The 24,836-nt window shown below is 58.8% G+C and overlaps 1 protein-coding gene across 7 annotated transcripts in view; it reads left to right on the top strand.

The window, feature by feature from the left end:
- Positions 1-2,288: 2,288 nt before the first annotated feature.
- Positions 2,289-24,836, top strand: part of SOX13 (SRY-box transcription factor 13) — a 37,715-nt gene continuing 15,167 nt past the window's right edge. For 2 of the 7 annotated variants that reach the window (XM_086765565.1, XM_086765564.1), the window contains exons 1-2: positions 18,093-18,176; positions 19,800-19,885. In XM_086765565.1, coding sequence (XP_086621691.1) covers positions 19,821-19,885 — 65 coding nt within the window. In that variant the 5' untranslated portion in view covers positions 18,093-18,176; positions 19,800-19,820. Of the gene's footprint in view, positions 2,423-18,076; positions 18,177-19,799; positions 19,886-24,836 lie in introns of those variants that run through there. The other 5 variants (XM_086765571.1, XM_086765566.1, XM_086765569.1 and 2 more) reach the window with 4 other exon arrangements.

Here is a 24,836-nt window from a genome sequence, read left to right as displayed (position 1 = left end):
CTGCTGGCTTTCCGTCTCATGCTCCTCTGTGAGCAGAGAAGGGGGGAAAATGTATTCAGAGTGATTTTCTCCGTCGATCTGTGCAGTCTCTGATAAATATCTGTGCGTTCTGGAGTGTTACATCCGCGCTAGGTGGACAGGGTGGGCTCCTTCAGAATGCTGGAGGCGTGTGGTCCTTGAACTTGCTTGGTTCTAGCGAGGGGCTCGGGGCTGCAGTCCAGTAACCTGACATTTGCAAACTTCACTGGTAGGTGTGCTCATACAATAACTTAACTTCGGGTCAGGGAAGCAGAGATGGCAGTTGGTTTGGATTAAATCTCTGTAATTTCTTGCTTCTTTGGGCAGAGTCTCTAGATTAAACCGTGGCACTGTTAAATGAGTTGGGATATCAGATGTATCAGTGGGGTTTTATCGTGTTCGTTTATTATTATTATTATCCATTTGAGGATCCAGTTGTTCTATTTAAGTTTCCACAGGAGAGCTGTGTTGCTTATCACATCAACAAAAGAGAAGTTCCCTAGCTTACTTGGGACTGTCAATCCCCTCTGCTGCTTTTTTGATGTAAAGAAAGAGACAGAGGAAAGGTTTTGGCTGTAATTGCAACTCAGAGACTAAGATTACCTGGATGGAGAGAAATTACTTTTCATACACAGGCCGCGCTAGAAAGCATTTAATAAGCTTTCACTATTTCAAAACTTAAATTTATCTGTCATCTTAAGGATGAAAATTAATAGAGCCAAGATAGAAGATTTCTCACCTCAAAGGATAGAAATTTAAGTCTTCTGGCAGAGATCATCCAGCACGCTTCTCCCATTCCAAGAAGCCGTGCATCAGGGGTATCGTAGTAGACATTCATGGTAAGAAGCTTTTGAGAAGCCGTGTGACGTACCACAGTGGCTAAAGCGGCTCCAGCTGTGCCGCCTGCCCACGGAGCCGGTCGTTTTGCATTTGTGTTCACCAGCTGCAAAGTCCTTTCAACACAGAGTAAGCAGAAGCAACCTACCAGCGTCATTTAGTGATAGAAGTCAGCACCAGAAGCTAGCAGATGTGGAATAAAATAGTGTTTAAGAGGTCACCTGCATCTGCTTTCCATTCTACCCTTGTGTCAAGTGAGGCTTTCAGGGAAGGCAGGAAAGAGGTTGTCCCAGCCCGTAGCTCAGGTGTTGCAGGAAGGAGTATTTACGGCGCAGTGCTGTAAAAATTACCTGCCTGCGTTTCTTCGTTGTCACAGACAGATGATGGCCCTGAGACTATAAAAATGCAGGCTCATTTGGAAGTTACTTTGAAGTAATCATTTCTCTTTCCAAGTGCCTGTAACTTTTTACTAATTGTGTTGAGAAAAAGGTTATTTAATAGGATGCATCACGTTGCTTGGCTCCAGTTTATCCAGGGCCCCCGAAATAAAACTGGCTGGGAGCCTACAAGGGTCTGTCCTTCATCCGCTGTGCACGTGGCTGGCGAGCGGCTGCTTTCTGAGGAGAGTTGGACGTTAGGAGACGGAGCTCCTTATCAGCAGTGCTGCCGCCAGCTCCAAATTGGGCACTTCAAGACACTGTAATGCCTCCTAAAGCTGCTCTGCTCTTCAGCGTTATCAAATTAGCCCGAGCGAACGTCAATATTGGAGTAGGTCGATGATGGGAGGAAGGAAGTCCAGGCTAATCAGCTCTGAAGCATCTCGTGGATAAGGTACCGAAATAGGCAGTAATTACGTGCGTGGGGGACTTGCGGAAGCAAAGGAGAAGCTCCCCAGCAGGAAGCCGTGAAAACTGCAGAAAGCCTGCAGGAGAGCCCAGGCGTGTGTGGACGTCCAGGAGGAAACGCAGCCCCGTTGTTTGAGGAGTGCCTGGCAATGGAGCGTTGTGGTCCGGGAACAGAGCTTCTAGGCATTACCAGCGCACACACGGGGCACAGAAACAATTCTGGCTTTGCCGAACCGGCTTCCCAAGAAGCACTTGCCTGCCCTCATAAAAACCGCAGGACTGACTCATCTGAATGCTTGCTGATTTTTTTAACCCCGAATCCTTCCAGCTTCCCCAGCTGGCAGCAAGGTGACATCTCATGAGCCTCTTGAACCCTGCGGGGCCAGAACGGGACTCAAACCGGCTGCAAAAGAGTGCGGTAGACAGAAGGGGGTGCTGCGGGCCCGGCCAGCTCCCCCTGCCCCTCCAGCAAAGTGTCATAAGCCTCTGCAGGAACACAGAGTTCCCCAGCATTCAGGCAGCTTTGTTGGCTCCCAAACAACCTGGAAGAAAGCAAACTGGGCTGTCTGGTGCGGGGCTGCTCTCAAACGGAGCGGCGGCCAGACAGGGTACCTGCGTCTCCTGGGCACTGGCACCTTCCCCGGCTCGTCCGCACCCCAGAAGGGGATGAGGAGTGGAAGGTTCTGGTTTTGGCTGAGCAAGAGGCAGTGAGGAGGAGCAAGGTAGAGTGAACGCTTACAATTGGGCTCTGTGTTTAGAAAACTCCTGTCGTTTGGCTTTCTGCTGCCTTGAAGCCTGTCGTGTTTGCTTTTGCAAATTGTCCTTTTCCGTAACGTGCAAATTCCTTCCCCTCCAGTGCAGGGGAGCCGGGTGGGTCGGGCGGGAGGTGCGCGTGTAAAGGCGCCTTTTGAAGAAGATGCCTTGAGGTGGCGTTATTAGGAGTGCCCCAGCGTGCTGGATCGTTGCAGTGGGACGTCATGTTGTGGCACAAATAACATGCTGCAGCGTTCACACATCTCTAGGAAACAAAGTGCCTATGGTGGGGTTTGCCAGAGAAAGTTTTCCTGCTGCTACCAGCTCTCAGGTATCTGTCACAACCAAAAATCCAGCTGGCAGTACTTTTAGATACCATCTCACCCTACCCAAATGTCTCTCTTGCAGAAATAGAGCTCGCTCTTGTTTAAAAAGCGAGTGGTTGAGCCCTGCATCTGCGCTAACGATGGCACAGGTTACATAAGACAGAGCTCTCTACAATGCGGTGTTTCATTTTGAGACCATTCCCCTGATTGTGGAAGGCAGATGAGAGCCCACTCAGATCCAGGTGGGGCTCTACAGTGTTTGATTATTTTTTTTTCCTCTTTCCTAAAAGCATTAGCACCTTTAACAGCACTGGAAGGTACTTAGTGTAAATATTTGTCCCTTTTCTCTGCCTGTGGCTTGGGGTTCTGGGAAACAGGCTGCATTTCTTCCTTTTTGCACTTGGGAATTGCTTGCCCTGGCCCAGCCCAGTCCTTTTGCGGGATGAGACTCTGTGCTTATGAAAGAGCCCCCCGAGGAAGGAGGCAGAGTGGTCCTGCCTTTCCGGAGGGGAAGAGTTTTCTGCGGTTCTTTGCTAGGATGCAATGATTTGTAGGACAATTTTATATATGCTCGAACCTAAACCTCGGAGTCAGCCAGCTGCCTGCAGGTTGGTGCCCTTCCCGGCTCTCGAAAGGCATCGTTTCATTTTCGCTCAAGCTTTGTGGGATGCAGTGGGCTCCGTCCTCGGGCAGGACATGGGTCTGTCCCGTGGTCCACACTGCAAATGGGAGCAGACAGCTTGTGTAGCCCACGGATGCTTGCTGAGCTTGGGCTGCCTTCAGCATTTGCTGTCTTCTTCAGGCCTGCAACCTTCTGAGCGTCTGTAAAATAAGTAAACGTGGAGGTGGGGTGTGTAACTGTGGGCTGTACGAGGGGAAAATCCGTCGTGTTCTGCCCCCACCCTTGATCCCGCAGAGCTCCCTTCTCTCCCCGCGCTTTAGTGCACATTATCTGGGAACTTATTTCAAGTGCTGGTATGTTTTAAGGATTGTGTGCCTAAAAATAATAGTATCAAACAGACAGCAGTGGAAGGTCAAGGACTCGAACGGCTTAGAAGCTGTCCCCTTAGGGCAGCATCTGAATATGGAAAACTTGTGCGGAGGGTAGAGGCAGGAGCTGGGAGAGAGCAGCCTTAGAGCGTGCTGTAACGCTTTCCTAAATTCCCTGCCTGCTCTCGTTCCAGTCCCACATGGGAATGGAACTGTTGGGGACTGTTTTTTGCCATTTGTCTCCCTGGGCAATAAAACTGGTTCCCTCTTTGGCTGAAGACAGGGTTGGTACCATCGCAAGCAGATAGGATGCTGTGGGGAGTTTGCTGGGCAGCCATTTCGCCCTTCTTTCCCCCAAAATCCTTGCAGAAGGGCTCTCTCGTCGCACACAATGCCAAAAACTGGCTCCAGCAGGTTTTGTTCGTGGCAGTACCCTCCGTTGGCAGCCCACACACAAGGTGCCCAGCATGGCTGCCCCCCCGTCGTGCCTTTTTCACATTCATACTCACCAGGGGCATCGTTACTATTGTTTGTAACATCTCTTGGAAAAATGAGTCATGGGCATTTTGCCTGCCCTCAGCAGGGAAACTCTGCCACATTAGCAGCAGCAACGCCCGCTCCCCCCCGCGCCGCTGCCTCGCATACCAGCAGGCCCCTTCGTGCGAGGAGCTGGACTTGCTTGGCTGAAGTTGGTCGCTGCCGCTGCTTTTCTTGCCCGCCGTAACCTGGGCTTCCAGGAGGGTGTTGTTCCCTGATTCCCCGTGCACGAAAGGACGGAGTTCAGCCTGAGGTGTCGTAGCAAACTCCGTCACCCAAAAGACGACCCCGTTCCCGTAGCTCTTTTTTCCCCTCCCGTGCCTCAAGCTGCAATATTTAAGCCCGGTTTTCCTGTACTTGTCTTTGGGCCGTGTTCCTACCCAGCGCAGTGTCACGTGGATAATGGGCTTCTCCCACAACGATACCGGTTTGCCTGCAGATGAAATAGAGATCGTTACTTACAGCTCTGCTCCATGGGGCAGGCTGTCACCTAACTGTAGGATTGGGGTACAGAGACGGTAAAACAAAGCTACGAGATAGCTTCAGATTTGGGCAGCTTATTTTACTCACGCGTGAGTATTTATTAAGACCCAGGATGCTCGAGTCCCATTCCAGTTTTGCCCATCTCACTGGAAAAGTTAATTGGGATCAGGTTTGCCTTGTTGCCAGGGCCAGCGCTTCAAAAGCAGATCAAGCTTTCCTGCAGGTCCGGCCCTGATTTTCAGAATTTGCCTTTATCTGCTGTTCTTCAGTCTCTTGCCTGCGAAATAGGAGCAATATCTAATAGTCCCCTGGGGGGGTGATGGCTGATGGAGTGGTGTGATGGCCTCAGCTGAGTGGAACAGCGCTGCGCACCGACCTGCTGTCTCTGTGGCTCTCCTGCTGCCAGGCAATCTGGTTCGTAAATAAATCTGACTTTTTCCGGGGACGCTTCTCTCCTCCCCCGTGCTCCCTGTTGAGCGGGTTAAGAATTAAGGAGGTTATTTTTCACTTTGTAAACTGAGCTAGGAGTCGGCCAGGTCCGGCTGGTGAGGGATTCTAAGGAGCTGCAGGATCTCAGTTGCGTTTTGTACGTTACGATGCTACAAAACGAAGGGGAAGCTTGACCAGCCGCTGTCCCTCGAGCCATTGCCCCAGACGCCAGGGTCCCCCGCTGCACGGGGCCGTCCTGACCACGGTTTGTGTCAGTGGCACCTGCAGAGCTGCTCTCTGCCCCCCTGTCACCCTGCGGAGCACGGGCAGCCCCAAGCTGCTCTCGGAGCCCCCTCCGCCTTGCCCCGTGCAGGTGTCGGGGGGGACGGGAGGGCAGCGCCAACGGGAGCCGCGCTTTGGTGGAGATGGGCTGTCGAGTTAGCAGTACAGCAGGTACCGGCATCCGCTCTCGAAAAGGCTTTGTTCTCAGCTGGGGCACGGCAGACGGCATTGCACCGCTGCCTCCTCCCCGAAGTACAGTGTTTTGGAGCCCATCCCTTTATCATAAATCAACAACAGAGCTAATATTCATATCGAGGAAGTGAGATAATATCAGAGCCCAAGGTGGGCTCCGAAAGGGGTGCGTGAGACGTGCACGAGTTTGGGGGGAGAGGGAAAGCGGGGCTGCGGTAGGAGCTCTTTATCTGAGAGGAAATTGCACTGTTCAGGGGGGAGAGAGAGAGTGTGTGTGTGTCTGTATGCGTGTGCCTGCACATTTGTGTAAATAACACTTGCCAGGAGCATGAAGGAGCCCCTGGAGCAGGACAGGCTCGCTGCCAGCGCCTGGGGTCGGGTCGGCACGGCGCGTCGCAAACACAGGCTGATCCGTGTGCCACCTGGGCTGGGCTGGGTTCGGCCCTGACGGGGAAACTGGTCACTGCCGCCTCCCTGGGCTGGCAGCTCGAGAGGACGAGAGCCAGGCGATCACGGCAGAAGCGCCCAAAGCGGCGTCAGAGCTCCCGGAGCCGTGAGATGCAGTCCCCAGGGGATGGGTACCCTTGGTACCCGGCATGATTGACCTCTGCAAACCGCGGCCAGGGACCCCAGGGGGGAAACATCCCCTTGCTCCACGGCTGCGATGCGAGGCCTGGGGGAGCGGAGGGATTTGGATAGAGGCAGGCGGTGCAGCGGTGCCAAGAGCCAGCGTCTCTTATCACACCTTACCTGTATTTCCCAAGTAGCTTCTATTGATCCCCAAACAAATCCCTAGGTGCTTTTTTCCAGGAATTAATCTTAGAGGCATTTGAGAGGCAAGGTCCGCCCTCATCTTCTGATTAGAAGCAGTGGGAATTCCCAGGATTAAACCATAAACAAACACCGCCAGGTTGAATTGATACCTCTGTTCGCTGCAGTTGCTTCCCTCTCTTTGAAAAACCTGAACCCTGTTATTTGTTCTTGGAAGCTGAGCTTGGTCTAGGGCTACCGACCGCCTGGGCTGGGCTTTTCCCCCTCTGAGGGTGACGAGACCGGGAGGTCGGCTGGCACCCAGGCAGCACCAAGGTGCATTTGGGCAGTGGGGAAAGATGCTCTGCGGCAGCTGATTCGAGCCCAGACCTCGTGCGGCCTCTCAGCCCTCCGGCGAGCGGGCTGCGGTCCAGGGAGCTGGGGGGGAGCAATGGGGGCTGGCCTGTGTGAGCCAGCTCTTCCAGCTTCTCTGGGGGTTATCTGGGAGGGTGGTCAGACCCCTGGGGATGGGGGGTCCACTGGGTCTGAGCCCAGCTCCCTGCGTGGTGGGCTGATTGATTTTCTGCAGGGTGGGCATCCCTTTCCCTCAGCCAGGGCTGCTTTGCCCAGCCCCGAACCCCTCCGCAGGCTCAGCCTGGGCTCCCTGGATGAGTTGCTCCCTTCCCCAGCTGTTGTGAGCAGCCTCACGCTGAAAGGGTGTCTCTGGGGAGCGCGTCTCTCTTTCCTGCTCCATCAATCTCCCAGCCCACCTCCGGCACTGCCTGATGTGCCGGGGCAGCGGCGGGCTCCAGAGGGCTCAGCTGTGGGCCGGAGACGGCTCCCTGCTCCTTCCCCCTCCCCCAGCTTTTGCATAGCACCCAGATTTATTTTTCCATATGCTATGCAAATAGGTCCTGGGCTTGGGGTGCTGCACAAACAGGGAAGGGAGGACCCAGGGCTGCGTCGTCTTTTCCAAGTCCCTTTGATGGTACCGAGCGCCTTTTCCTTGGCACTGATGGAGACGTTGGGCTTTGCAGCTGAAAACAGCACATGCACCTTGCTCCGCGTGCCTGGGGGTCATCGGTCTTTGGGGGATGCTGTGTGATGAGAGGAGGCAGCAAAAACATAGGGATGTTGTAAGGCGGCCACGGTTCACGTCCTGCGCGTACAGAGCGGGGAGCACCAGCAAATGCCACTGGGAAGGCAGTGGGGCCGCAGCCCCATCCAGCGCAGCTGGACCCTGGGCACCTCCTTGGGCAGCACGGCAGCTCCGTCCTGCTCTGCCACGGAGGCTTCGGCTCCCACCATAAATGCTGGGTGGGTTTTTTTTTTTCCCCTTGCTCTGGCGCAGGTTTGCTGGAGTTTGATGGAGAGAGCGATCTCAGCCCCTCGGGGTGAGCCCTCCCTGCTCTCACCCCATCTCCGTGGGATGTGGGGGATTCTCTGCGTGCTCCCCGCTCGGGTGGGTGGTCCTGGAGCTTCTGCCCGTGCTGTGCCGGGCCGTGCCCTGGCCTGCGTGGGCACAGGCTGGCCGCAGTGTGCCGTGCCTTTTTAGGAAGGGTGTTGGGGAGGGGGTGGGGAAGGAAACATGCCTGCCTCGTTATTTAGTGTCCCACACACGGAGCCTGCCTGGCCCTCGGGAAACCTCCATCCACTGCGCGGCTGGGATCTGCAGCGAAAGCAAACAATGGGATCCCCAGAGACAACAATGCCCCATTGTCCTTTGAAGCCATAACAATGAAACAATAGACCACAGTCTGCTCCCTTTATTCCCAGGCACGCCCCCCCCCGCAGCCCCGTCCTGCGGACCCGGGGCCGTCTGCGTTCGGGGGGCTCATGCCTTCCCCCAGGACCCGCTGCTCGCTGCACCCCCATCCCATCCTTCACTGGTGGGGTGAGTCTCAGGGGTCCCCCTGGCCTCCCCATCCGTGCGGGTTGCGCCTGAGAGGAGAAGGAGGTGGCTTCTAGCGAGCTTTGATCCTCGGGGTTTCATCAGCGGGAGGGATGGAAAAGTCCCGTTAGGTCACGCGGTCGGTGCCCCGGAGAACAGCGGGGCTTTGTTCTCTCCGGGGATGGCCACTTGTCAGCTCTCGCCGTCACCGCACTCCCTGAAGGTTTCCTGGTGCATCCTCCTCCTCCTCGTGGGGACAGAAGCAACCTCAGCAGCTGTGCCCACCCTGGTTGAGATGCTCTGTGGGAGGGTGGGCCTGGGGAGGAGGCAGGAGGGGATGGGGTGCAAGGGGTCCCCACTGTCCTGCAGGAGCTCAGACACCTCAGGAGCCTTTGAGCTGCTTCCTGGATGCCTCTGCTCTCCTGGCCGTGTCCAACCATTCCCACGGGTGCTCTTTGCATCCCTGTGGTCCCTAGAAGCTGCTGGCGGCTGGCTCCGAGCAGAGGGGTGAATCCCCTCCCTGCTTTGCCAGATGGGCTGCAGCAGCCGTGGGTGCTGGTGGCCGGCAGGGTGGAGAGGTGGACCCCAAGGGTCCCTCTTGGTGGGCACCCCGTCACCGTGGAGCACGGGGGAGATGCTGAGGGGGTACCGGGCAGTGGGAATGCCGCTGCAAGGCAGCCTTGGTGTTTCCTGCCATTGGATGCTCTCCTCGTCCCTGCACTGGCTCCCGAAAAGCAGGGATGGGGGAGAGCCAAGGTTGTGTTCACCAGGGACCACCAGTGCCCGGCTCAGCGCTGCTTGACCAGGCTTGGATCCCATGTGGATAAGGGCTCAGATCCCTGTCCCGGCTCTGGGAGTCAGAGCAAGCGATGTGCTGGACCTGGGCACCTCTCTGCGCCTCTGCTTCCCCGGCCGAGCGCGGCCGTACCGCACGGTCACCGTCGTGCGCGTCAGCATCCTCGGCTGAGCTGCGGGGAGCGGGACGGCAGCCAGCTGGGGGCTGATTTGTCCTTTTCCCACTGCTCGTTTGTCACAGAGGGAGAAGGGGACCCTGGTCGGGAGCTCCCGGAGACCCCCGCTCCTCCCGCTTACCTATGGGCAGCCAAACCCACCTGAATGGGGAATGAATGGAGGGGAGAAAAGAGCCCGCAGTACATTGTGTTTCCAATGGGCCGGGAACAATTGCTAAATACAAATCACACAGAGAAAAGGGAGAGAGAGAGAGACAAAAGAAAGAACCCCGGCACAAAGGAGAGGAATGAAATGGTAAGTAAAGTCAAACAAAAAGGAGCCGGGGCTGAGACAAAAGAAGGGAACAATATCCCCGAGGCAATAGGCTCCTGAACAATGGGGACAGTGACAGCGGCACAAAGGCACACTGTTTGCAAGTAGACGTTATCTCACACAGCCACTGGCAGGCCTGGCCCTGGCGCTTCTATTTTCAGGGATGCTTTTGTGCTGCGCTGAACAATATTCCTTGCATGGCTGCAGATAGAGAGATGAGGGGGGTTTGGTTCTTTTTTTTTTTTTTTTTTGCCTTCCCGGTGCCAGCTCTGTAATAAAACCAGGTTCAACCCTTCGGAGAGCCGGGCAGAGCTGGCCGGCCGATGCAAGGGATGCTGCAGCGTCGCTGGTGGGTGAGCATCGGTTGATGCCGCCTCCTGCACGGGCCAAACTGGGACCCCAGCAGTGCTGGGCGGCCGTGGCACGGCCAGCATCCTGATACAAGTGGGGAGCTGGGGGCTCTGGGGCAGTGTGTTTTATGACTCACGCCCAGGGCTTATCAGCCCTGAGCTTTGCATGCGGCCAGCTGCACTCGCAGGCCTGAAACCAGAACCGGGCAGACCAGAAAGATGGCTTTTCCCAGCTGCTTTTGTTTCAGGCGCTGTGGTTTTTAACCTCTGAAGCGTGCGGGCAGGGACAGAGGTGCCTGCTGGGCTGCGAACCCCGGCTGCTGCCGTTTTCTTGTAATATTGGGGCTGCGCGGGCGCTGCCACGGCGAACGGGGCTGGGGCGGGACGGGGCTCTGCTCTGCACCCCCTTTGTCTCGTCTCCTTGTGTGCAGGTCGCTGGTCCGTTGCTGTCCCCAGCATCCTGCATCCTCGGCTGATGTAAATCAGTGGCAATCCCTTGGGATGTGCCATGGGAGCTGGTGTGTGGCTGCTCCCAGACAGGAGCTTTCCCAGCCTGCGATGGAGAGCTTGCCTGCGGTGCCTGCGATGGTTCATGGGCTTCGGTGGAGCTGGTGCAGGTTTCATCCAGCTCTTGCCTGGAAAACTCTCCTTTGGGGCCTTCCCAGTTGTCTCTGGATGTCTGTTCCTGCCTGGCAATGGGCTGGCTGCGTTGCGAGCCCGGGGTCACGCCAACGCGGTTACACGCCAGCGCATTTACCGACAGCGTGGGGCTGTTATTGCAGGGCACGTTATCAAAGCGCCCCGTCTGATCCAGCTAGACCCGTCCGTTTGGGCAGGGAGTGATGTTCCCACAAGGCACCCGTCCCTTCCTGGAGCTCCCGGCACATCTGTGCCGTTTTCCCCTCCGGTCCCGCACTCAGAAGGCCGTCCCTCCCACGCCGCCCCACTGCGAGCCGCCACAAACCGTGGAGACGTCATCCAGTTACCGTAAGTGACTTGGGAGAGGAGAAATCAGGGTGTTGCGAAGACAAGACTCAAAGACGCCCCGTATCGGTGCCGATCTCCTGAGACACCCAGTTTTAGCGGCTGTGTTTAGCTCTCACTTGAAAAAAAAAAAAAAGCTGCCTTTCTGATATCGATCACGTTATCTGAGGGTACATCCTGTTGCTAAGTTTGGCCGCTTCCTCCGTTCAACAGCTGTTGTGCAGCCACAGCTGCTTCCAAACTGCGCGGCGGGGACGGTGCGTGTGGCACGGGGTGGGGGGTCTGGTGCTGGTAAAAATGGACCCCGGGTTGCGTTTGGCCGCGGTGAGCAAGAGCGATGCAACGTCTCGGAGGTGAGCAGGGTTGCATCGTTCCCCTTTCCCGCCCGGCCAGTGAATCCTGGCACGACCAGATGCTGTGGACACGATGCTGGGGCGGGCTGGGGGGAATATTTGAGGCGCTAAATCAAAGCAAAGCAGCAGCGTCTTACATTGAAGTTGTTTTCAGGAAAACGGTTCCCTAATCCTGACCGCCCGGTATCTGATGTTGCGGTGGTGTTTGCGCACGTGTGCTCGGAGCTGTGCTCAGGGTGCACAGCGAGAGCAGGAACAGTCGTTCTCCCCGCGTTAAAGCCCCCGCACCCTCTGTGGTTCGCCGGAAAAGCAGCCCCGTGGTTTGCCTCCTGTCCTGCCCGCGGCGGGAGCTCAGCAAAGCCAAACCCTCCGCAAGTCTCCATTTCCCAAGGGTGCGTTGGCCCTGCTGCGCCGTGGGCACCCGCAAAAATCGCCAACCCTGGGGGTTTTAACCCATTGGGGCAACAATCTGCCCTCGCACGTGCTTCACCGTGCTGCCAGTCACCAAGCTCTGCATTTAAAATTCCCACAGGTGGGATGATGCTCTCGGTCTGTTTGGGAACGGGCAGAGCAGCAGCCCACTCCTCCTTGCTCTGGGCAACCAGGGCTGGGGCTGGGATGCGTTGCCTCTGCTCGTCCTCTGCCTGCCTGTCCGCCTTAGGAATTTCTCTCTTCCCCCAAGCCCGATGAGTGAAAACCAGTCTGGCTCTTTCTGATACAATTCTGCGAAGTTGGAGCCCTTTTGCTGCAATTAGCTGGTATTTAAACCCTCGCTAACCCTTAACATCCTAATGACAATAATAACGATGCTCCACACGTCCTGCAGTGCCACCCATCTAAAGATTACACTCGCTAATTAATTAAGCCCCGACCCCCCCTCCCCTCTACTTTCCTCACTGAGGAGAAGAAATCGCTAAGAGTCTCTTAAGAAAGGACATAAAGGCAGGGAAATCCAGGCACCAAAACAAGACAAATGGGGATTTGAAGACAATCCGGGCCGGGCCCATGTGACCCGAGGAGTGGACCAGGCAGGAGAAAGGATAAAAATGCCAAGCGCAGAGCGGCGAGAGAAAACAAGCGCCAGCTTAAAAACCCAGGGAAAGAAAAGCACCAAGATGAAGGGAGTGACAAAGCATCAAAGGGAAGAGAAACCAAAGGCATCGGAACAAAGGACAAGCTGGAACAAAGGACCAAAGAGGGGAGAACAAAAGCACTAAATAGAAAACAAAGGCAGGGGACAAGAAAAGCCCCTCTGTCGGGGCTGCGCTGGAGGGTCCCGGCCCGGCGGGAGGTGGGTGGCACGGGCGGTGCTGTGGGTCCTGGCTGGAGCCCGGCTGGCGGAGGGTGACAGAGCCTGGGAGCGAAGGCCTCGGGAGCCCGGCGTCGCCTTTGAATGGGAGGCGATGGGCTCGGCCCCCCAGTGCCACGCCGCCATCTCGGGCACTGCGTGGAGGTCGACAGCAGCCTGGGGACAGGGCTTTGCCCACTGTGTGGTCCGGCCATCCCTTCCCTCCCCGCGCCTCTTTGCGACGCAGCCTGCTCAGCATCACCCCTCCGCGCTCCCTTGCCGCAGACGCCCCGGCGCAGCCCCCTGCCCCGTCTGCCGCCCCGTCCCCGCGGCGTGGGGATGCTCTGGGGAGGCTGCCAGGCTGGCCGCGCCATCCCCACCCCGTGGCTTTCCCTCAGGAGAGGAGCTCTCGGTCAGTCATCGCTCTGTGTGTGGCAAGCCTGGTCCAGCCTGCTGGGCTGTGCTCCGGGGAGGATTCGCGTCGTCTGGATTAAAAACAACAGCGGCATTCAGGTTGGGAATAGAGAGTTACAGAGATGCCACGCCGCTTTGTTTCCTCCCCTCCCCGTCGAATCCTTGTTTGGAGATGGAAGTCCCTGGCAGGGCTGTTGGCACGCACAGGTCCGGCTGTGTTACGCATGCCGCCTTGCAGGGGATGTGGTGGGGATCCCCAGGGTCGGGTGGCCGGTGCGGGGCGAGGATGGTGACGGTGAACGGGAGCCCCGCCAGAGCTGGGGTGCTCGCAGCGGCAGCTGCAGCAGCTCCGCTCTGCCCGGGATGCTTTGGCTGCTTGTAGCCGTGATGGTTTTGGAAGCGGTGGGTGATGTCAGTGTCTTTTGGAGGTGCCAACCTTGGGCAGACAGAGAACCACACAACGAGACCGAGGGGCTTTCTGAAAATCCACCTTCCAGACCCCAAGCCTGGCTCTGTTCGCCATCACCTGCCCTGGCCGCACACCTTCCCTGACCTCCCTGGTGCCATCTCCTCTGTGTCCTGCCTGCAGCCAGCGCTGCCCGAAGCCACACTCCTCCGCCGGCACATCGCCTCGGTGGTGGCTGGCGGCCAGGCGGGGAGGGGGGCCGAGGCAGCGGGATGCAGGATTTTAGCGCCGTGTCCAGACACTCGCAGCCTCAGCACGGTGTGCTCTGCCTGCCACAGGGAGCATTTCGGTCATTTCTAGATGTCCTCCCCAGGTATTTCTGCTCCGGCAGCAGCCAGAGTTCACCTGCGATTTCAGCCCGTGCCACCCCGGCTCTGCTTTCCTGCAGAATCGTTATTCGCTCACTTTTACTTTGCTTTTCGGATGAGCTCTCTCTGAGCGTTGGCTGAGAACTGAGCTGCTCGGAGTGCGCTCCCCGTAGAGCAACCCTGGAACATCTTGGATTTATTATGCCCGGATTAGAGCCTGTTACGCTGCAGGCGGACTCGCTCGCACAGCTCCGACGCTCTGCAGTAGCCGGGCACTGCCAGCGCCGCCGAGGCAGGCAGCGCGGAGCTCCCAGCTGCTGGAAACGCCTCTGAAGTGGCAAGAGTGAGATGGTTTGAGTGGAAATAATTGGTAGGTTAATTCCTGGAGCTCACCCACCACCCTGCTAGGAGCCCACGAGGGCAGGCGCCGGACGGGGAGCAGAGGGAGAAGCTGCCGGCTCGAGGTTTGGGATGTGCTGCTTTCTCAGCGAATGTCCCAGCCCGGCCGTGTTTCCACCCTGAGCCCCAAAATGAAGGAGGCTGGGCAGGCAGGAACTGTAGGAGCTCTGATGGGAAGGCAGATGCAGGGAAAGGCAGCACCCAAGGGTGCAAGACCGTCCCGACAAGCTGCCCATCGCCTGGGGGGGGTGCAGGGGGTGGGTGAGACAGGTCGCTGCGGAGCTCTGCCGCTGGCCCTTGGCGTGCCGCGGCCCTCAGCCCCGTGGACCAGGGGAGCCGGATACAACGGGGTGAACCGAGGACAGCCGCAGAGCCGCCGCCGTGCTTCCAGAGAGTTTGAGCTTCCCCGTTAGCATTGTGGTATCAGCTCGGGTGTAATGGGCTGCAGATGTCTGTCTGTCTGCCCTCGCAAGACCGCAGTGCGTGCGCCTGGTACGGCTCCCTGGGAGCTGGTTCTCGCAGCGTGGCCGGGGATGCGATGCTGGTCTCACCGGGACGCATCCAGCTTTGGAGCCCCTTGGCTTCTTGCTGGGTGTGCTGGGTTGCAAGTCTGGAATGGCTCCTCCTTTCTGAGAAGCGCACGGCAGCACGGGGACCCGATTTGCAGGTGGGGACACCGTGGGGACGCCCTCATCCCACATGTGTGTGGGTATAGCGAGATGCACGAGCAGGTCTGGAGGCGGGAGCTGGGGAAGACTTGGACCCCATTATCTCCCCAGTTCCCAGATGGCCAAGGCTCCGGAGCTGCCCCGTGGTGAGTTCATTCCCTCCCTGAGCTCCTCTCCTTCCCTGCTCACTGCCAGCCCGGGCACTGTCACCACGCCAGCCTGGGCCAGCTGAGCCGCCCGCTGGCCCAACAGCCCCGGGGGGGGTGTGTGGCAGCAACCTTGCAGGCGATGGCAGCGCCTGCATCCCCATCTTCCTCAGGTTTTCAGAGGCAGCACATGAAGCGGGGAGCCACGGGGGCAGCTGGCAGGGCCCACGCAGCTTGGTCTCCGTTAGCAATCGCTTTGCAGCTTTCCCAGGCTGGTGAGGAGCAAAACACATGCCCGTTTCCAAACAATGGGTCCGCTTCCGTGCAGGAAGCAAGGTCGGATTTGTTCTCCCTGCTTTGCCCCCTCCGGCCAGTTATAAAGGGGCCAAGCCATTGTCTGAACCATTTCCATGACTCAGTCACCAGTATCCTGCGATCAGGAGGCCGGGACTCGCAGCCAGCACAAAGCAGGAGGCACGGCTCCTGCAGCCAGCGGCACCGTGGGCTCCGCAGCAGGGCGGGGGGCTTGGGAAAAGGAAGGCGAGCGTTGGCCGTGCCTTTCCCCTCCGTGCCCCCTGTGCTGGCGGCAGCGGGATCTTTGCCCCCACCAGCTTTCCTGGTCCCTCCACCCATTGTCCCGGCTTCCTTCTGCTGAGGGAAGCAGAAAACCGGAGGAGGGATGGCGGGGTGGGAGCAGTCGGGGTTGCTCACCCAAGTGCAGCCAGGTAGGGAGAGATGGAGCAGGAGCTGAGTGGCCCCGGGCGAGCCCCTCCGAAAGGATGGGGACTGGCTCTGTGCCATCATGGCCATCCTGACACCTTGCGCCCATGGTCCTGGGGATGCTGAGCGTGTGCTGAGGCCATCCCATGGGTTCTGGGGATGCTGAGCACGTGCTGATGCCATCCCATGGGTCCTGGGGATGCTGAGCAGCCAGGTGGAGAGAAAGAGATGTGCGTGGAGCGAGTGTGGCTTGAAGGAAGACAGGCAGGGTGGGGATAGGACCCATGGACACATGGGTGGTGACACCTGGGGATGGGCAGTTGGGCCACCACTTCCTGGGAGCCACCTGGGAGGTGATGCTGAACCCAGGGGACCGCGATGTGGCTGGCACATGGGGGGAGCTGCCGGGCACAGGGCAGAGAAGGCCACCATGGCCACCATGGCCACCGGGGATGGGGAGGAAGGAAAGGAAAGTGAAAGTCCGTGGCTGCTGCTCTGGCCTGGCTGTTGCTATGACGACCTGAACAAAGCTCCCGCTCCCTTTTTTTGGCTCAGTTGTGCAGGTTCTCAGCCCCTTTGTTAATTGTTTCCCTGTCCAGTTTGGGGCATATGCCTCCTGCCTCCTCCTGCTCCCGGAGCGGCTTGGGGGGGCCTCACTGGTGCAGCCGCAGCCCCTGAAGCAAGCGGAGGTCACCGTGGGCTCACGGAGGTCTCGCCGTGGGCTCGCCCACGCACTCAGCGCTTGCCTGGCCGCTGATAACGCTGGAGAGCGTTGGCAGCGCCGGCAGAAAGGGGCCGGTGGCTTTGGCGGGCACATGCGGCTGTCTGCGCTGCCTGTGCATGGGCTGGCACTGGGGGCTGCCAGTCTGCCCCCAGGCTAGGGAGGGGGCTTCAGAGGGGCTGCGAGGGGGCACAGGGGGAGCTGCCTTTGCATCCTGCACCGCTGCAGGTTCGGTACTTGCTGCATGGCCCTGGGAACGCCGTGTCCTCTCTGGGCCTCAGTTTCTCCATCTGTGGAACATGTGTCACTGAGCTCCTTTACTTTTTGGGGTCTGTGGGTGCAGCCCACTCACCACCTTTGGCTTTCAAATGCTGTCGTGCTTTGTGCTTCGTCCTCCAGGTGAAGATGCCAGATGGGAATCTCTCCCAGATGACTTCTTGCCTGGCTCTGCGCAGCTCCGTGCATTCCTGTGCGATGGGCACGGGGCGAGGGGAGGCGGTGTGTTGGTGTGGATATGGGGGGGTGGTGCCCAAACCCCTCCAGAAACCCATTGTTCCCAGTTAGTGCGTGGCAACTGTGGGAGCTGGGAGTCCCTGGAGCCGAAGCTCTTGTCTTCTGTTCCTGGGACTGGGTGAAAACGATGTTTGGAAAAAAAGCAGTTCCCATAGAAGAAAATGCCAGTGTGGGGGAGGAAGCAGCTTTGAGTCAATGGGAATTTTCTCCCTTGGTAAAACGTAAACAGTTCTCTTTCGATGTTGACATAACATTTTAAAGATTTCATTACACAAAAAAAGACTGTTTGTCAACATTTGTTTGTCCAAACCAACCCCCTCGCTCTCCAGCTGGAGCACCGTTTTGCTCCAAACGAAGCGTGTTTTCCTTTGGGAAGGCGGGCGATGGCGTTCCCGGCGGAGCTGTTGGTCGGATGCGGGGTGTGGGGTGTGGGATGCGGGGCTCGGGGCGAGCCCCTCTGCGGCCGAGGGCAGCAAAGACCCTGCTGGGGCCCCATTTCCCTGTTGATACACCCAAGCTCCCAGCCAGGTTTATCTGCTCAGCACAGGCGTGTGGTCCCGTGTGCGGAACGCTGTCCATCCGGCTGTCCGTCCAGCTGGGGGGCAACTGGCCGCCCACCATCCCCCCTGCTCCGTGCCTACGTCGTCTCCCAAACTCAGGGTGGTCTTACGGCTCTGGGCTGGTTGTGGTGGTTTGGGTGAAGGAGCAAAAATTGGGGGGTGATGTGGGGAGGAGAGGCTGGAAGCCTTTGGGGTCTGTCACTTGGCGTTCGGTGATTTTGGGAGTCCCCCCCCGGGAGCTGGGGGCTCTCTGCAAGCCAGGCAGAGTTCCAGCCCCGCGCTGGGATGGGGGTCTCGGGGTGCCTTCCAGGACTCCTCCGAGTCGTGCCTCAGTCTTTGGGGGTGTTTCGGCCTCTCCACAGGACTCCAGGACAGAGGGTGGGAGCAGCTCGGCTGCTCCCGGCAGTGTCACGCGTGGGTTCCCCGGCGGGGCAGGGAGGTCCCGAGGGGAGGAGACGGGGCCGAGGGGCCGCCCCGGAGCCGGCTGCTGGCTGGCTGGACCGGTGTCCCTCCTCCTCCTCCTCCCTCCCTGCTCCTCCTCCTCGCTCCCTCTCTCCGCCCGGCGCCGGGGCAGCTCCCACCGGAGGCGCTGGGGACATGGAACGGAGCTGAGCCGGGCGCGGCGGCGGAGCCCGCACCGGTACCGGCGGCACCGGCAGCAGCAGAGCCGTGAGTGCGCCCGGGGCCACGAGGGAGGTGGAGGTGGAGGGGGGCACGGGCATTGCCCATGGGGTTGGGGGGCCACCGACACGGCCCGGGGGGGGGGGCGAGCATCCTGCCGCGTCGCGGTTCGCAGCCCCATCTGAGCTGAGCGGGGCTGGAGCGGGGGGCGCCTGGCAGGACTCCCCACCCCCAAGACCCTTTGCTTCAACAGGAGAAGGAGAAAGGGGAAAGGGGGGAGCAGGGTCCGTCTTCCGCACAGCCCTGTTCTCGCTGCAAAGTTCAGGGGCTGCAAACTCTCCTCCCACAGCCCCCCCACCGCGGGGCGAGGGAGAGCCCGGCAGGCAAGGGATTAAGCCACGGGCACCCTCCGGGGCCACAGGGCCGGCAGGCAAGGGGTTAACCCATCGACGACATCCTCCAACCCCCCCTCCCCCGACCCTTGACCCGGCTGCCAAGCGTTGTCCCACTGAAGCCCCCTCCCCGGGACCCCCGTCCCACCCACCACGGGGAGGTTTCTGGCCCCTTCCCGCTGGTCAGCGTGGCTCCCGGTGGGACCCGGGCACTGGGTGCGCTGGGTCGGGGGTATGTGGGGCTGCAGCCCACCCCGCCCCCCCCCCCCGGCCCAGCATTGGAGGTCACAGCAAGACCCCGTGCGCGGACAGACGGACACGCGGTGCTGGCACAGACAGCTGCTGTTCCCGTCCCCTGGACCCGCGTGTGTCCGCAGGGCTTGGGGCTGTTTGTGGGCTTCGCGGGTCTGCGGCGCTCAGGGGTGTGGGGTTGGGGTCCCCGTCCCTTGTCCCCGTCCCTCGTCCTCATCCCTCGCCGCGCTGTGGGACAGACGGGACGCTCCTGCCCCGTCGTGCATCTCCCGCCGCCTTTTCGGGCTGCGCTCGGCGGGGCGAGGCGATTTCTGCGGGGTGTGACAGCATCGCTCCGGCCGGCCCCGCAAAGCCACGGCCCCGCAGCACCGCCGGGAAGCAGGCGCGGGATCCGGGCAGGAAAACTTGCCGTGGGTGCCACGCTCGGGTGTTTGTCTGTCCAAGAGGGGCTGGAGTTGTTAGAGCAAGGGTTTGGGACTGGGGTCAGCGCTAAACTCCGTCGTTTGCTGGGACCCAAGGGCGGATGAACCGCGCCACTGAGGTTACATCTTCCCCAGCAGCCATGGCGGGTCCTGCCCGCGCCCCGAAGTCGTGTATCTGACCGTCCTGGGCAGATTTGGGTCTCTGGGGGCCGAAGCCGCTGTGCAGCGGAGTCCTCGTGGCAGTGGGGCTCATGCCGTGGGGTCCCGCAGCCGCCTGGGAGCCCTGCAACGCTGTGCCGGGGTGGCTGGCGGGGCTGTGGGTGCATCAACGGGAGGATTTGGGGGATTTCACCCCCCGGGTGCTGATAAACCCTGGCTCAGGGAGCAGCAAGGGGGGTGATGGAGCGCAGCCCCTGCGCAGAGCTGGGCACTGGTCCCCGGGGACCCCCGTGGTGAAACACCGACAAAGTTAGTGAGGGAAGAGAAAAACCGAGATGCATCGCCCAGGGAGCCGTAAAGGCAAGGCTTTCGTGTGAAATGCGCAAATAAATGCGAAGCTGTGCTTCTTTCCACCTCCGCCTAATGATTTCCAGTGTTTTATGCAGGGGTTTCGGTGCCAGTGAGGGATGCTGCCCAGGAAAAATTACAGACCGTGGCCACATTTGTTCGAGTCTCAGTTACATCTTGCAAGGTACCTTCAGCGTGGAAAACACTTGACTTCCAAAGCAGATCTGGAGGAACAGATTTTAGGAGTGAAAAAGGACCATTAGCTCAGCTAATGTGATTTTTGCCACAGCACAGACCAGATTATATCACTCAGTTACTCTCCTATTGAGCCAGTAACTCGTGTTTGTAATTCGTGCAATTTCCTTTTAGTTCAATTTAATTTTGTACAGAATCCATTCTGTTGACACTGATACAGTAATTTTTTTTTTACTTTTTTTTTTTTTTTTGAAAGCCTGCGATTTCAGAGGCTTTGTGTTAAAAATAGCTGCTGTCCTTTGACAAACGTGGGCAGGCTAAAGACAGTTTTCTAAATCATTTGCGAGTGACACATTTTTACCAGCATCTCCCTCCACGCCGGTTATTTGTTTCACTCACGACTGGCAGAGCCGCTGCCGGGGCCGCCCTCCCGCGGGGCTGGGGGCTTGCACTTGGCATCGGGTTTGGCATCTCACGCGGGAGACGAAATCCCTTTGGAGCGGTGGAATAGGTAGGAGCAGAGATCCCAAACTCTGAAAAATCCGTTTTTCTCTCCGATGGGAAGCTCTGCGTGCCATCGGGCAGCTCACCTCCTCCGGCGTGCCCGCGTTGCTTTTTTTTACCCCTGCCAAATTGCAGCACCCAAACCACCCCCCCCTCCCTGGAAAGTCCTTCTGACGGACAAAGTTTATTCCAGCCAGGCTGCAAGATGTCCCGGGGGGGAATAGCTGGACTTTTTGTCTCCCTGCCGAAACGTCCATTTATCGTGGGGGTGCCGGGGGAGCTGTGCCCTGGCACGCGGGGCCGCAGGGAAGATGGAGCAGATCGTAAACTTGTTATGTGCTGGAAGGGTTTTGATTTCATTCACGGGATGCAGAGGAAGGTTTTTTCTCTCCGTGCAGGGAACACAGAAGCCCAGTAAATCTAGTCTTTCAGTGGGTTTATTTTTACATTCGTTACTTGCTGGTGGGCTCCCCGGGGCGCGCGGCCGAGCTCTCACTGCCCATCGCCTTCCCGGAACGGAGTCTCGCTAGGGCCGAGCAGCCATTTCGCGGTCAGGTCGGGGGCCGAGGGTGAAGGGTGGCTCTGGGACCTGGCAGCGGCGTGCTCTGCCCTCCCCAGGTGAGTGGATGGGGCTGGTTTGGGGGGAGCTGGGGTTGCAGAGCGTCGCAGGCAGGCTGGGGTGCGGGTCTGAGCTGCATCCCACGGACGGAGCATCCTCGGGGCCGCAGAGAGCTGGCACCGCAGGTTTTGGAAGTTTGCTGGTGGGATGATGGAGTGAATCCCCATGGTGTGCAACGTGGGGGATAGCCGGGTCACCTCTGCTGTCCCCATCGCTCCCGTGTGCTCCGGGCAGCCGTGGCCGCTCGGGGGTCCCGCCCGTTCTCCAGCGTGCGACAAAACCAAACAAACTTGGAAGGGTTTCAATGTGGCGCTAGCGTCGCAGCAGGGCTGGTGGCTCTGCTTTTGGGGGTTCGTCGCTTTTTTGGGGGGGGGGGTCAGGGATCCTCGGGGCTGGCGGAGCAGCAGGACAGCCCGTCAGCCCACGGCCCGTGGCTGCTCGCCGTCCCGCACGAGCCGGTGCAGAGCCCCGCTTTGTCTGCCCGCCGCGAAGCCGTGTTCCTGCTTGCTCCAGCTTTATCCCATTGTAAACACTCAGCGCCGTTTTGTGTCGGGCCGGCTTTGTGCATGCACGTGTAATTGCAGGAATTAGAAAAAGCTTTTATTACCCAAGCGACAACCTTTAACAGACGGCTGTGACTGATTGTAGGGACGCACTCTCAGCACAGCTCTGCTCTGCTTTTACACCCTGGAAGTTCTCAGCCACGCTAATAAAATACATATTGCTTATTTTCCAAAAAAAAAAAAAAAAAGCAGTTATTTTAAGAAAATGAATCCACTTGCAGGCAGTTGCTACCTAGAGCCGGCGATGCCGTGGAGAAAGCCGGCTGGCCTCTTTTGTTCTCTCCCACGGCCGCGCTGCTCAACGCAGCATCGCTACAGAGTGGGAACCAGCGATGAAATATTTTCATTTTCCCTCAGCTAGAAAATACTGGCGGGTCCAAGCTGCCTCTTTTTTGCGCGTCTGACAGCAGCCTGGTCTGGCAGCGGGGCTGATGGAGGAGTTGTGCTCGGCGGGAGGGAGAGCCCAGCAAGACTGGGCAGCCCCGGGGTCGGGCGTTCCCTGGCTGGGGGTCCCTTGCAGCGTCGTGGCCACTCCTGACCAGCCAGGGCTGGGCTATCCTAGGCTCTGCTGCTCTTTTTTTTTTTTTTTTTTTTTTTTTCCCCCCACAAACTTTGTGGAGATTTTGGTTTACAAAAAAAGATTTGGGCCACTCAGAAGTTTGCGCGATGCATCGCTGATTTCCACCGCGTTTTAACTCGGTGAAGAACATGCAAAAGGGAAATAAATTAGTGCGGCTTGCGACAGTTCTGCTGGAGAATATCTCGGTGCCTTTACCCCATCCTGTGCCTTTTGGGGAGTGACTTCGGGAGGGCAATGTGCTCCCGCGGGTAGAGCCGTGCCCCTGGGGGGTTCCCCATGGCTGGGTGCTGCTTGCGCGCGGCTGAGAAGTGCGTGGGCTCCTCCAGCACGAGGAAAGTTGGCAGGGTCCAAGGTGTCGACTTTTGGAAAATTTTTCTGCTGCTTGGAAGCCCTCCCGCTCTCCCTCCCTTCCTCCCACTCCTTGTCCACCTGCTCCAGGCCCACATGTCCCAAGCTGGATCCGCTCCAGCCCCGAACAAGGGCCCTTGGTCTGCCCGGTCCCACCAGCTCGGCGCTGGCAGGGAGGGAGGCGCGGGGGGCACAGCGGGCTGTGCGGGGGCCCCGGCTCGCGTTAGAAACGCCCCGGCCGCTGGGATGGGGGGGTTAAAAAAATATGAGTAGGGGATGCAGCAGCTGGGTCTGCCTCCACAAAGCGTTTATACAAGTGCGCTGGGTTGAAGTGGAGGATGGCGTGAGGGACACGGCTGAAACGCCCTCGGCCCCTTCGCCTCCAAGCACCCACCGGCACCTTGGACCCCAAATGGCTCTTTTAGCTCAAATATCTTGTTTTCCAAGGGGAAAGCTACTTCTGCCAACATGGTACTGGAGGGAAGCTCCCTTCCCTGCCTTCTTGTCCTGCTCCAGCTCGCAGCCCTTCGGCTAAAGAATGCAAATTGGGAGATGGATCTGAAATATTTGAAATTCTGCCTCTCCATAATTTAATGCTCCATTAGCACCCAGGCCTGCTGGAGGCGTGTGATCGTTATAAAAGATGCAGGCTGGTGGCTGCAGAGGCCGTAGAGCCTCCCCCCTCGCGTACCCCCCGGGTGTCTTATCAGAGAGGAGCAAAATAATGTGGCTCATCACCAAAGCTGCCTGGAAGAGCCCTGCGAGCTCCCACCGTAGCCCGGGCCAAAATCTGCTGGCCCGAGTTATTATTTTTTTTTAAATTCTGCCTGATGAAGGCAGCTCGTGGCAGTTTGTTGTCTGTTGGGAGGAAAGAGGATGAGATTAGAAATTGAATGTCGCAAAGAGAATTAAAAGAAGGTGGGGCAGCAGCGAGCCTAGTGGGGGTATTTGATCCTTTTTTGCCGGTATAAAATGGGCTTATCGCGAGCTGGGCTGAGCCAGTCTAATGGGAGAAGGAAGAGAAGATGTAGAAGCAGGTTGGTAGAAATACCCAACGGCATTGCCAGCACCGCGCGACAGCTTCTGCCGCCGCCGCGCTTTCCCTGCCCGCCGGAACCCACGCTGCCGCCGGACGAGAGCAAGAAATCGAAACTTTTCAGACATGAAAGTCAACCTGGCTGATTCGGCGGGGCTGGTGGGGGCATTCCGCCGCAGACACAAGGCTTTTCACCCCGCCATGTTCAGCACCCGCTGCAGCAAGTCACCGCCGGCACCGTCACCTAACGATGCTCCTGGGTGACCGAATGGGTGCGAGTGTGCAGCCCTCATCCCCCATAGTCTTCCTCCCTTGTTCTGACTGGGTGTCATAGCACAGCACAACTCTGGTTTGCCTTACTCAGAGCCTGGAAAACCACTTGTTTGAAAAAGCTGAGCTGGGTGATGGCGACGGGCTGGGTTGCGGCGGACGTGCCGGGCTGTGCGGAGCCGGCGGTGCGGGGCTTGCATGTCTGCTCTGCTCCCCGCGCCGGCGAGGACTTCGGGGAGCCGGTCCCCCGTGCTGGGCAACCCGCATCCCTCCTGCCGTCGCCCCGTGGCTGGCAGGGTGCTTTGTCCCCACCCTGTCCCTGTGGGATGCGGAGAGGAGAAGCAGGACCAAGAGGGGACAGGACCCAGGTCTGCAAAGAACCCGGGCAGGCGCTGAGGTGTCCGGATGCGGGGGACATGTGGGTGACTGAGGCCACTGCAGCAGAAACTGGGGACCACGACGGGGCTGGGACGAAGCCTGCGGGGCAGGGCGAGCAGGGATGAGGGATGGGTATGCAAGCTCCGAGCTGGGCAGGAGGGTCGTCCCCCCCCTGCCCCGCAGCAGCCCCTCTGGTTCATCTGCTAAAAGTGAGCTGATGTGGGAAGGGTTTAAAAAAAAAAAACCAACTCTCTGCCCTGGCCCAGGGTGGCAGCCCTGCCTGCCGCCTGCCCAGGAGGGGAATGCCAGAGCCCGGCTTATCTTTTGTCTGGAACAATAAAGGGCTTGGCCCTATTGTTCTACCTTGCATGCCCGGCTGGAAAACCAGTCCCCTGGGGCAGGGGCTTGCACACCAGTGGCCTCGCCTGTGCAGGAGGGGATTTACGGGCAGGGCTGGCAGGATCACCCTCCCCGGTCTGCGCTGGGTCGCCCTGCGTGGGCGCTGCCGCCCATGGGCAGCTCTGCGGGTGAATCTCCTGCTCAGGACCTTTTTCCATGCCGTGACACAGGGATTTTGGGAGGGTTAGTTGGGAGGAGGTCCCCAGGGGAGGCTGGAGGAGCCCTTTGTACCCACGCAGGCTG

The sequence above is a fragment of the Chlamydotis macqueenii genome, chromosome 23, assembly GCF_036417535.1.
Source record: "Chlamydotis macqueenii isolate bChlMac1 chromosome 23, bChlMac1.mat, whole genome shotgun sequence".
NCBI lineage: Eukaryota > Metazoa > Chordata > Aves > Otidiformes > Otididae > Chlamydotis > Chlamydotis macqueenii.
The sequence above is the reverse complement of the archived record's forward strand: the minus strand, read 5'-3'. Positions and strand labels throughout refer to the sequence as shown.